The 12886-nt window shown below is 48.3% G+C and overlaps 1 protein-coding gene across 1 annotated transcript in view; it reads right to left on the minus strand.

Moving 5' to 3' along the window:
- Window positions 1–12886, minus strand: part of AOPEP (aminopeptidase O (putative)) — a gene marked incomplete at its 5' end in the record, with an annotated part of 246495 nt that overhangs the window by 118051 nt on the left and 115558 nt on the right. Inside the window, 2 exons of the mRNA XM_080931953.1 lie at window positions 2882–2988; window positions 7086–7275. Of these exons, the coding sequence (XP_080788079.1) occupies window positions 2882–2988; window positions 7086–7275 (297 nt within the window). The remainder of the gene's footprint in view (window positions 1–2881; window positions 2989–7085; window positions 7276–12886) is intronic.

Consider the following 12886-nt stretch of genomic DNA (forward strand, 5'->3'; position numbering starts at 1 on the left):
AGATGGTAGAGTAGCTTGACAAAAAAGGCTGATCACTGTGTTGTCTAAAGGAGTTCTTTCTCGGGGTCATTTGCATATTAAAGCACAGTCTTAGAACAGATTTGTATGCCCTTTCTGTTTTCCTCCTCAGTGACTTGAGGTCCTTTGGACTCATTTTAGGAAGAACTCCAGGGGACAGGACTAAGTTGAACTCAATCAAGTAATTCCTCTGCATTGTACAGGCGACTGACGACTGTTCTCTGTGTCTGTCTGCAAACAGTCCTTTCAGATGCATTGTTTTCAGTCAGCCTAAATTTAGGACAACACAGTTTCTGAATATTAAGACAAAGAAAAATAAACAAAAGCCACAAAACACCTTATAGTTGAAACATCTAAAATATTCCCAACTCCTCTCGATATGGAAAAGATGACTTCTGCAAGTGGGCTCCACAGAGGGCAGGGGTGAGAAGGGGCTTCAGGAAGGGCAGTGTCACTCAATTTATGAACTGGAGACATTTTGTCAAGATGTGGATGCCCTTCCCCACACCAAAGGGCCATGGCCACTAAGAATCGCAGCCATCGGGGGCAAACAGAGAATGGAGAGGGTCTCTTAGTTTGAGAAATTGAATCTGGGGATGAAGAATTTGCAGTTCACACAGCTTGTCCTTAACTGTAGTAGGACCCCATGTTGCCCCCACAGTGAAGCCTCCTGAGCTAGCATGGTCAATTCTGCTCAGGCCAGTCCCTCTTCACACCTCCCTCTGGCTACCGTCTTCCACATCCCAGAAGCAAGCATGGAACCCAAGGCTACTGCCACTCCACACACTTCCCAGGGGCATTCAACACAAACCATGCTCACCTTCACTTTCTTTTATGACCGGGATGCCCCAGTTTCTCCCACATGCGTAGCTATTTACCCAAGATCCTTTGCTGGACCACGTGACAGTTTGGCTTGCTTCTTCCTTTCCTGGGTGACCTGAGCATGAGAACTGCTCAGGATCAGTGCTCTCTTTCCCATGAGTTCCTGCCTTCCACTGATTTCCTATCTTTACTCAACATCTCAAAGTCAGCATGTGCAATAACAGAATCCTTATTGAAACCTGTTCTTTCATCTACCTAAATGTCAGCACCATCTACCCAATCACCCAACTCAAAGCCCCAGTCATTCTGGGTACTCACTGTCCTTGTCTCCATAGACCATTCAGCAAGCACCTGCTGGCTGTGTCTCTACACACATCCACACGTTCACACATGTTTGTGCATATCACACACACAAACATACATGTGGGCACACACAGATACACAGACACAAACATACATGTGGGCGCACACACACACACAAACACACACACATGCACACACACACTCACACACAGACACACACACAAACATACATGTGGGCACACATACACACACATGCACACATGCACTCACACACACAGACACACACTCACACACAGAGAGACACACAAACACACACAGCTCTACCAGACCTTCCCTCTGCACTGCACCCCTGCTCTCTCTTTTCTCTTCTACATGGGAAATAGCAGTCGACTCGGTATCACTGCACACCAGAGACTAGCTGGCTTCTGAAGAATGTGAGATAAAGCTCCTCTTGACTCGTGGCTCTGCCGTTTCTGTTCCTAAGGCACAACAAAGCTCTTCCCAGCCTCGAAGCCTTTGTATTCTTCACTTCGCCAGACCAAGCACATGCTTAGCTCAGTCTTGACGCTGCTCTCCAGTTGGCTCAGAAATCATGGGTTGAGCCTGTTACCTTGCCGTTTACCACCTATGAGGAGCTTGGGCATGCCACACTGTTTCTGCTAAGTGGAAGCTCCTCGAAAGCGAGCACCCTTGTTCACACTACGGGAGCAGCCACACTGGCTGGCTCCTCAGAGGCTGATTAAGGGGAAAGAGAGGCACAGTGGTCCAGAGAGGAACAGCAGAGCTTCACCACTGTTAGCTGTTTCTCCTAAACAATGGATGAGTCAGCCTGGGAGGCTATGCGGGCAGGGAGCCTGCCCTGGCAAGGGCAGTACTACACAAAAGCACCAGCCAGCCTTGCTCCCTAGGGTCTAGCAGGCTTGGGCTGTTTCTGCTCTCGCTTTGCCTCCCAGCATGCTTCGGGCCCAACAAAGGGGCAGGTGCTTGTTTAGAAGCAAGTAACAGCAGAAGTGCCCAAGGCAGGCCCCTGCCCAGAGGGAGAAGGTAGCCTCAGGGAGCCACGTACAGGGGGTTGAGAAAGGGGTAATTCCTAGATGGGCCACTCTGCCCACTGACTGCAGATTGTCCTCAACAGGGGCTACATGGGTGCTTCTGTTGCAGTAGCAACCTTGGTGCTCCTGTGGCTAGGCAAGAGGTTTCAGGTAGGTATCTGTAGCTTAAAAGCACCAAAGGGGAGAGAACAGAACTGGGGAGAAGGCATGACATAATCCTACAAGTGCGTGCTGTGTTGCAGTCTGAGAACACCACCCAGGAGCTAGAGTTCAGAGAGCAGAGGCGGTTTCCCGCCGGGCAGCAACTGAACAAAAGGCCCATTGACACGCACATCTGTTACTACTAAACACGAGGCAGTCAATATTTTCTTACACATTTGCCCCTCTTTGGCTTTACTGTCGAACCCTAACCTTTTTCATGTCCCCAGTTACCACATAAAGTGACTATTAGAACTTTGAGTGAGGAATTTAGTGCCAGAAATGACCTCGTGCAAGTTATTTCTCCTCCCTCCCTCTCTCTCTCCCGCCCCCTGAATAGAGAGATACTAGGAAACTATCAAAACCCACACCCTGAAAGACTTAAAGGACAACAATCGCATCCCTGGGAAGGTGAGGAACCGAAGCCCCTTTTGATTTTAAAATCAGGGGAGGCAGGGGGGTGGTGGCGACAAGCACTGGTGCCTTACCTTAACACCTGCATTCCCTCTGGGGAGTTCTGAAGCTCATCTTGCAGGCGACGCCAGCGCAGGCAAGCCCTCAGCTCTTGCTGCTCCAGGGCCTCCTGTGGGGGTAGCTGCTTGAGACATAGATAAAAAAATGTGAACAGCAGTCATGTGTTTGTTGGTCAGGTTTTCCTCAGCAAGGGACCTGCTTTGTTTTAGTGGGGGACAACTGGGCCTACCCTGCTCCTTGCTTTCCATTGGAAAAGGGTCCCTTGAGTCTGTTTGAGGAGCATCAAGTAAACACTGTATAGCCCCTGGGCTGATGGTACAGTCAGCCCTGTCTTTTGATTCCCTGGTCCTAGAAACTACTCCAGTCCAGGATACTCACCTGAAATGGGGTCTTCCCCATGAACTGTTTTCCTTTGATTCCAGCCAGCCTCCCTTCCCTGCCTGGGAAGGGGAAAGGCCCCTCCACTTACTTACCTCTTATTTTTCCCAACCCTCAATTTTGCTAAGGACTGTTTATAGTGGAGCTTGCTAATGTAATCCAGATGACTCTGTTTGCATAAATCCAGGAAAAAAAAAGTATTACTGTCTGGACTCAATTTGGAGGCAGGGGAGGCTATCACACTGCTTCACAGAGTCAGAGTTGGCTACTGTCACATGGATGTACTTGCAAGGCCACATGGCTGGGATCTCCATGAGAGAAGGCAGGCAGGGGAGTACCCTTCAAGGGGGGAAACATTTGGGATCTGAAGACATTTCTAGGAGTCACTGGTCTCTAGTAACGTGTTCATCAGATCTCCGTGTAAGCTCTGGGTCAGAATGGAATACTGTTCTACCATATGAAGGCACTCATGTCACAATGGGGACAATGTGCAGCTCTTTGTCAGTAGGGAGCCAAGGGGCCAGAAGGCTTCCAGGGTGGTGATGCCTGAGTTAGCAGAGAGTGAGAGAGCACCACGGGCTTGGAGAGAATGTGATGTTCTTAGACAACGGTGAGGGGCACAGACAGGCTGGAAACAGACCACCGAGGCAGGAGGGCAGAGTTACAGAGGGGCCGGAAGATCAATAGGCTGCTCCACAAGACATGCACATACATGAAAGACTGAGCTTATGTGAATGTATTTGGAGACAAGACCTTCCAAAGGTGATTACGGTGAAACGAAGCTATCAGAGGGGAACCTTCAGGGTTTTATAAGAGGAAGACGCCAGAGCTCTGTCTCCCTCTCAAGAGTGGAAGGATGATTGTGTGAGACTAAACTGAGGGGGCAACCATCAGGCAGCAACAAGGACAAGAGGTCACCGTAAAAGAGCAATCTTGTTGTCCCTGAATCTTGGGCTTCCTGTCAGCTTCTTGAGCTGTTATTTAAGCCACAACTTCTGGAGTTTGATTATGACAGCCCAAGCAGAACAACACAGATGTGGGAGGGGCGTAGATGTTGTCCAGTCAGTGGAGGCAATATACTACCCAACCTGGCCGGTCAACTCCTCCCCACAGCGCCTGCTCTGAGAGGCTACAGCTTCCTCCTCGTTCTTGGCATGCTTTTCTGTGCTCTTGGGCTCAGTGCTGCAGTGCATGTCTCCATGTAAGCATCACCACCACTGCATTCTGTCACCCTCTTCTCTACTGGAAGAGAGTCCCACCCTGGGCCCTCATGCCCCTCCCCTACAGGAAGAGGTGAAAGGGATATTTATCAGGCTGGCCCTTGGAGGACAGGGTTAGAATGATGGATGTTCTCTAGCAACCATCCCAAACCCTCTGGAGGACTCTAGAAAACTGTCTGTCCAAGGGGCACTGGCATTTTTGTGTGTTGAAGTTACTATGTGTATGGGGGAAGGTGATGTGAGGTGGCCCCTATAGAAGGCTATGGGTACTGGAATAGTAGAGAGAGCCTAGCCTCTGCTTTCCCTAATGCCACAGCCATAGGCAGCTTCTCCACAAGGCTTTCTGGCCAATTCTAACTCTGAATGTGCCTAGTACCTGCCGCTCATTTGCTCTTTATTTCGGTTTCTCTCTTCCCTTCCATGGACTGCTTCTCTTAGCCACTGCCTGCTGGTCCCATAGGTTGGACATGAAAGGCCACATCTCATGCCAACAGCTGAGAGATGCAGTTGGCCTGTGTCTATCACTTGGTAAGGAGATGATCAGGACAGAAGCAGGAACCAAACAGATAGGGCACATGACAAAAGAGGGGTTTCTTTTTAAAATGAAGTCAGAGACACTATGGGGTGGCTGAAATGAACTTGGGGGTTCCAGTCTCTTTGTCTTCATGGGGAACTACTACTCTCCCAGCGGAGAGATTAAGTCAGGGCATTTTTACTGATATTCACCCCTTGCAGAATGCCAACGGGCTCTGGGTGGAAACAAACAGGCATTTCGCACACAGCTTCCATGAGTCTGGAATGTGTTAAGCTCACTCATATTATCCCATCCAACTTGTGAGTATGAGCCTTCTTAGAGCTATTACCCCAAGGGGGAAACTGAGGTCTAAGGAAACTGTATATCCTACCTGTACTCAGAAAGCCAGTGAGCCAGAGAGCTGGGGCTCAAACCTAGTCCAGCTCAGATCCTAGCTGCCATTTCAAACAACTGGGTAGCTTCTTTGGAGCATGTGGGTAGAGGACAAGAGGACACGTGACATGTAGCACCACTGTGTGATGACACTGTCTCTGCAGTGAGGATAGGGAAGGCACACAGCACAAACAACAGGACTCCAGAGTCCAGCAAAGCTGTGTGGGGAGGTTTGAGGTGTGAATCAGTTTGATGGGGCCACCGAAACACAAGATTTCACCAGGCAGAATACTCTTAACCAAAATCAAACAGTACAAACAAACTTGGGAGTTTTTAGAAAAGTGCCAAGAAGCCCAAGATGGCAAGGATGAAGACCATGCAGAAAAGGAGTGGCCCCAGGCTCAGGAAAAAGACAGAGGTAGGAAACAGTTCTGCAGTTCCAGGCTCAGGAGAGCTCAGGGTCAAGGTTAAAATGGAAGCAGTGAAAGAATGCTTGATCCATGCTTATCATCCTAGAGGTTGAGTCCAGGCCTGTGGGCTAAGCAGAGGCACAAGACCATTGGGCGGACATTCTCAGCTCTGGAACATATAGGTTCAACCCATAACCTACAGGATAAGCCAAAGCATGGCCCGTGGGTTACATTCTCAGCCCTTGATTTGTACACTAGATAGAACATTTGCTGTCTTGTGTCTTGTGACAAGGTATCAGTCAAGTTCAGGCCAGTGTTGAGCTCACTGCATGGCCCGGGGTTCCTTCGAAGCGGTGACAATAGTCACACTCAAGCTCTCCCACACTGGGAAGACAAGTGTGAGCCATTACCCCTGGTTTATAACCACTTTACTGAATTAGTGAGCATCACGTAAGAATTTAGAAATACTGAGTTCCCTAAAATACCAGGGCTTGTTGTTCCAGCCACACTAAACCTCCTTTTGAACATAACAGCTGACTGTGGGGGGGAGCAGAGGCAAGCTTGTCACCAGCTTGTCACTAGCTTGTCACGCCGCCTAATCCATAGTGTTACATGCCTTAGCCTTCATCCAAAGACATCAACTCCTGATTTTTGTTCATTTTTTAGGGAAGGAGGTTGAGATAGGGTCTTGTTATCTAGCCCCGGCTAATCTGGAACTTATGAAGACTAAGCTGACCTCAACTCCTGTCCCATCTTCAGGCCTCAGCCTCACCCAGTATGAGCCACACCCACTATGGACCACCATTTGAATCTGTTTATTTAAAAAGCCCATAGCCAGGGAAGAATACTCATGTAAGCTTAAATCCAGTCTGGTATGTGATAAGCTCCAGGCTGCCTGGTGCTGCAAGCCAGACCCTATCTCAAGACAAGACAAAAACAAAAACATCTCATGTGTTTAACACATAGGATTACGTAATGCAGGAGTCTGACCACCTTCATGCCCTGCTCAAACATGTTCTTAACAGAGGTCTTCTCTGACTCCATGGTCATGGTCACAACAGCTCTGCTCCGTGTGAGCTCCACTCTCTTCACAACACTTACCACGTTGCTGTTTCTTGTGTTGTCTGTTCCCTCCATCTCTATATTGTGAACTTGAAGGGAAGAGACTTTTTACAGTGATTTATTCGGCAAACATAGTGCTTAGTGCAGTCAGCATATAACTACTAAATGATGAATGAATGAATAATGAATGAATGAGTGAAAACAGAACTTGATTCTGAGTAAGGAAATTTTTTGAACCCACCTGCTGTGCTTTGGCCCAAAATATGTCTTCCAAGTGAGTGGCAAATCCTTCGCTGAGCCACTCCTCTGTCCAGTCCCGGGCCCCGATGGCTAGGCCAAACCAGGCGTGAGCAATTTCATGGCATAGACGGGTCCCACGGAGATGGCTTGTGCCTGTCAAGGTGCTCTGAGAGAGGAAGATGATGTGTGGGCTGCGGATAATGGGAGAGAAAACACATGGAGTCCTGTTAGCGCCTGTCCCTGTGGCTACTCAGTGGGGCGGCTGTCTTAGCCCACGGAGTCTGTTATTAATGCATGCCAGGTCATGATGGGTAGATGCGGCTGCGATGTTTCTAGACCCAAACCAAGTGGCAGTTTACGTTCCTGGCCGCTGTCCCGGCTGCTGTTCTGCCAGCAGCCATCTTTGACGTCAAGCTTCTGTTGCCTGTAATAAGTAACCTGCACCAAGTTTTATGCCGAAAAAAAAAATACAAGGCAGTGGAAACGTTTACTATGAAACCCGGACTGTAAAAGAAGAACAGGTGTGAGAATGTGACGCCCAGACTGTCACGAGAATGATCAAAGAAGCTGTTGAGCCAAAAAAAAAATTCTAGCAGCTCACAGGCAAATCAGGAAGTCACGAGGAAGGCCAGGAAAAGCCAAAAAGAATAGAACCCCACATCTTCCAGTTCACACTAGAGCTGACTGTGGAGTTAACAACCAAAGAGGAGACTCTAGGGTAGTCCAGAGAAGAGCCCTGAGCCTATAAACAAAGACTCTCCATGTAAGCCTTGGGCCCTTACAGACTCCTGTGATGGGGAACCCCCCAGAGTGAACAGGTTGACACTACCACTTCCAGGGGTGCAAATGGCCCAAGGATTGGCACAAGATGCCGACTCATCAAATCTCAATTTCCATAGTTTCTTCTGTGACTCCAAATACCACGATTAAAACTGCAGAGACAATGTGGGAGGAAGCGGCTGTCAGAAAGGACAGACAGAATCTTCACTTTGCTCCAACCTACAGCCTTCAGCATTTATCTAGAACTTGTTTATGTCCTTCCTAATGAAGAATTTGTTCTTTAAGAACAAATCTATCAATTAAAGCAAGCAGGTTGTGAGAACTCCCAAAGCAAGGAATCAGCTCCTCCTTTCAAACCTACTTGTTTGCCACCATGTCAGCTCCGCACAAGCCAAGACAGCAGCATGTACATTTCTGGTCCACCCCCACAAACCCCCATCAGAGAAAAACCCCACCTATATTTCTCTTGCACAATATCACCCATTCAGCTCAGAGAGCTAAATTGCAATCGCGGGAGTTAAGGCTGCCAAAATAGACAGCTTTCATGTGAAGTAATAACAGGGCAGGCACACAAATGAAAAAGCATCTGACAGGCTTTCCGGAAAGCCTACAGAAACCCCACATATTAAAAGCAGAGTTGAGGCGCTGAGGGGAAAAAGGGGTGCGGTGCAACAGGCACCAAGAGTCAAACAGATTACTAGCTCAGACAAAAATGTAAGAGGGCGGGCAGGGAGGGAACCTCCCGGCACAGGAGCCAGCCTCCCCTTTACCTTACCAAGAAAGACAAATGGCACAGCCTGGTGTTCTCAGATGAATGACTCCTGGCCCCGCCAAGTGTGATGCTACAGGAAAAGCCACAGAAACGCACAAGTAAATAACATTCCAGACATAGTGCTGGCAGCAGTGCACCCATTGGCTAAAACAAAACAGAGTAACTTCAGACTGTGTGAGCAGGCTCATCTTTGGAAAGGGTCCAGTGGTCACAGTGACAGCCATGGCCATGTGGGCAGAGATCAGACAGCTGACTTGGGCTCAAGACAGGAAGGTCCAAAACGGGATGAGTGGACTGGTAGGGGGACTGCCTCTGACTGGGGTCCACTGCTCTGTTCCAATGAAGGACCATGTGGATGAGTATTCCCGAAGAGAGGGAGGGATTCACAAGAGTAGCTGGTGGGGAGTGAACTTCATTTCCGTCTTTCAGTTTGTTCCCCATGAGCAGCCATCCCGACATGCTTCTCTCCTCACCTTCCTGAACTCAGGGTGCCTCTGGGATGGGCTAGGGACAGATCTGTAGGGCTCCATCTGAAGTTCCCATTTCCTACCCTTCCTTCCCGGAAGGAAGTGTGAAGAAAGGCTGTCTAACATGTCACAATAACCCTGTTACCACGCAGAGCTCTCCCGGTGATCGGTGTCCACGTGGCAGCCTGCTTTCGAGCTTTCGGTGGCTACCCTCAAGTGTGTTAAACAAACTTGGAGCATGAAGGATGACAACTACAATGAATGTCAGAATTTCTTAAGGTAAGTAGACTTTAAAGCACTGTTTTCCTCAGTAGCTAGTAAAGAAAGCAAGACACCCCAGTCCACTTTGAGGATCAACAGTCAACGCCGCCTTATTATCAGGTCCCTTAGCATGGACAGCACAACAGAACAGAGAACGTTCAGGATGTCTAGGCTACCGTGACTTTGGTGTGCAAGGTCCTCAGGTGCACCGTCCAGTCCTGTTTCTGCAGACCCAAGCAGCTGGCTCAGGCTTCCCTTCTGGCAAAACCCCTGGAATTCTTACACCCTGGAAGAGGGACCAGCTACCTCAGAGAAGATAATCACATTGCTAACATCTTCACACTAAAAGTAAACATTTTGTTGTTATTGTTTTGCTTTTTTTAAACCATAAATCATTGAATATATTGTTCTTCCAAGTGAGAGTTATGCAAGATTGCCATTTTAAATCTCAAAGTAACATCCCCTCTCTTGGATTTTCTGCCACACATTCTCTGAGGTGGATGTGTGTGTATGTGTGTGCGTGCTCGAGCACGCGCACACACACACACACGCAAGTACACATGAGACAGGCAGACCTGAGATGTTCAAATCCTCCGCAGATCTATTCTCCTCACTTTCCCAGCATGGTGGAGGCGACTCCTCTGCAGAGGCCAAGTGCACGAGATGCCTGATGCTTGTATCACGCCCAGCCTAAAAATTGTCTCTCTATTGCTCCTTCATTTGACCCACCCAACCAGATTAGAGTGTTGTGTCCATTAATTTAAAACATGCCTCCAGCAGAGAAGGAAGGAGGTCTTTGTGACTCCCAGAAGCTGCTCCCTTCCTGAGGGAGGAATTCAATTTGGAGAGGAAATGGAGAATTTCATCAGATCTTAAGTAGGAGCTAGTGTTTGATTTATTTCTGCTTTTATTCCAGGGAAGTCTAACCAGCATGGCCCCATCCCGCTGAAGGGGGGGGGGTGTGCACATTTAGCAGCTCAGCCCAAAAGCTGCAAGCTTTAGTACCAGGTCACAGCTGGCTGAGTGGATAGGAAGGGAGATGGGAGCTTCCAGGAGCTGCAGATCCTGGGTCCCGTGAGGAAGGTGGGGAGGTTGGAGGTAAGGGTGGGGAGTGGGAAAATGCACTTCTGCAGAGGTGTCATGGAGACATATTTGAACACAAGCTTGAACTTCTTGTAGACTTAATGTTTTTCTAAATTTCAACAACAAATGGAGTCTACTATCCATATGCTTAGAGGAAGAGAGAACTTGGAAGGAGAAAGGAGCCCTCCTCTTGCTAGTATCTGCCTGGATAATTCCCAAGATCTTAGAGTCAATTACATGAAAGCAACCTTCTTTTAGGCATAAGGGGCTGGGTTGCAGTAATCTCAAGAGGAAGTCCTGAGCTCCCCACCCCCATCCACACCAGCTTCCTTTTTCCTCCATAAGCTGCTGGTGGCCAAGTAATGCCCATACACTTACCATTAGCTCCTGTCCCTGGAGTCAGAACCTTCAGTCTGTTTGTTGGCTGTGGTCTAATGTAAGGAATGTATCTGTCACTACAAAGGGTGGACTAGAAGGGCTGGCACATTCTTCCCCCCCTCTACCTCTGAATACTCGATAGGGAATGGCCACTTTCCATCTTCCTTTCCTGTGACTCACTGCAGTGAATGATTCTTAAAAGGGCTGTGTGCAAGAGGGATGATCAGGTTTTTGTTTTTCTTTTCTTTTTTTTTTTTTTTTTTTTTTAATATTTATTTATTTACATCCCAAATGGTGCCCCCTCCCAGCCTCTCCCTCGGAATCCTTCCCCCATCCCTAGTCCCTTCTCCTCTGAGAGAGTGGTCCCCCTAAGTATTCCTCCATGCCCTGGCACATTAGGCAGATCCTCTCCCACTCAGGCCAGGCAAGGCAGCCCTGCTGGGGAAGGGATTCTACAGTCTGGCTACAGCTTTAGGGAAAGCTCCTGCTCCAGTTTTGAAGGACCCACATAGAGACTGAGCTGCACATCTGCTGCATATGTGCCATGTGCCAAGGGTCTTGTTCTAGCCCATGGAACAACCTCAACATAGTTCTGAATAGCTTGAGAGAAAATTGCTACAGCCAACCAGTGTTTCAGGGAACCTAAGTTTAGCAGAAAAGGCTACTGCTAGTTGTTGCCCCACTCCCCTTTGAGTGTGTGTGTGTGTGTGTGTGTGTGTGTGTGTGTGTGTGTGTGCATGCTATGGTCCATTCGTGCATGAAAGTCAGAAGACAATGTATCAGCTTACAGAGTCAGGTCCTTCCTTTCCTTCCACCAAGTGGATCTGAGAGATTAACCTGAGGTTGTTAGGTTGGACATCAAGTGCTTTCACCTGCTGTAATTCACCAGCCCAGTACAATTCTCGGTGAAATACATAATAATATCTAATTAATCATTTATCTAGATGAGTATTGGCTCAAACTGCCAATATGACAATGGCAGAGTAACTGAGGACTGCCCCAGAGCTACAAGCTTTACCTTTTATCAATATAATGTGCATGTGTGGACGTCAGAGATACACACTGGGTGTTCCTCACCTCATTTTCAGAGACAGAGTCTCATTACCTGAGACTCATTAACTGATTTCCTAGGCTCCAGGGATCCTCCCTCTGCTTCCTGAGTGCTGGGGTTACTCGTATGGCTCTCCTGCTGGGCTTTCATGTGGTGATCAAACCAAGTTCTACTTGAGCAGCTGTTTCCTTAGTCCAGTATCCCCTCCTGCTCACCTTTCCCAAGGACACACACTGATAGCATGACTGCCTCACACTGAGCTCCTCCTTCACTTGCTCTACCCAGCCTTGCAAAGAAGGTTATCATCTCATTTACATGTGTCCAAGATAAAGCACATAGAGTTCCTCTTCCCCGGTTGGCAAGTAAAGTCACTATCCCACAGTGGGGCAGGCAATGGAGCCCAACCCAGTACTGACTCAAACTCACTCTAATCTACTCAGCCCAGATTCCCCAGGCTCAGCCATAGCTGCTAGGCTCCTAGCGTTTCTGTACAGCTCAAAGCCGCTGGTATGATGACCTCAGATTTCTCAGTGTTCTGTCAGCAGAGTCATGGAAATAAAGACAACATCCCTGCCTTAGGATCTTTTGTCCCTGTGACTATACCACAGCCAGAATTGGCCTGATAAAATAGGACCTTTGGATCAGCAATGCTTTAGCCTCTTCCCAGGAAGAAGGAAAGTCCCTCTTCTCAGGTATGTCTAAGCTTGTGTGAAGTGGACAGAACTAGCTAGCATACAACTTGGCTGGTTTTGCTCTCTAGAGAACCCTGATTAACTAATAGTGGTACACACCTTGAATGCCAGCACTTAAGATGCTGTGGCAGGAGAATCACCTCAAGGTTCAATAATATCTAATGGGCTACATATATTCATATATTGAGATAGTCTTAAATAAAAAAAAAAAAAAAGGAGGTTCCAGTCCAGTAGAAGATGAAGAAGAGCTGGGCCACTGCCATCAGGACTCACAGCCTGTCCACAGACTGCTGAGCACTCAGAAGAGCCTCAGGAGGC

Source organism: Micromys minutus (genome assembly GCF_963924665.1).
Source record: "Micromys minutus genome assembly, chromosome: 1".
Classification (NCBI taxonomy): Eukaryota; Metazoa; Chordata; class Mammalia; order Rodentia; family Muridae; genus Micromys; species Micromys minutus.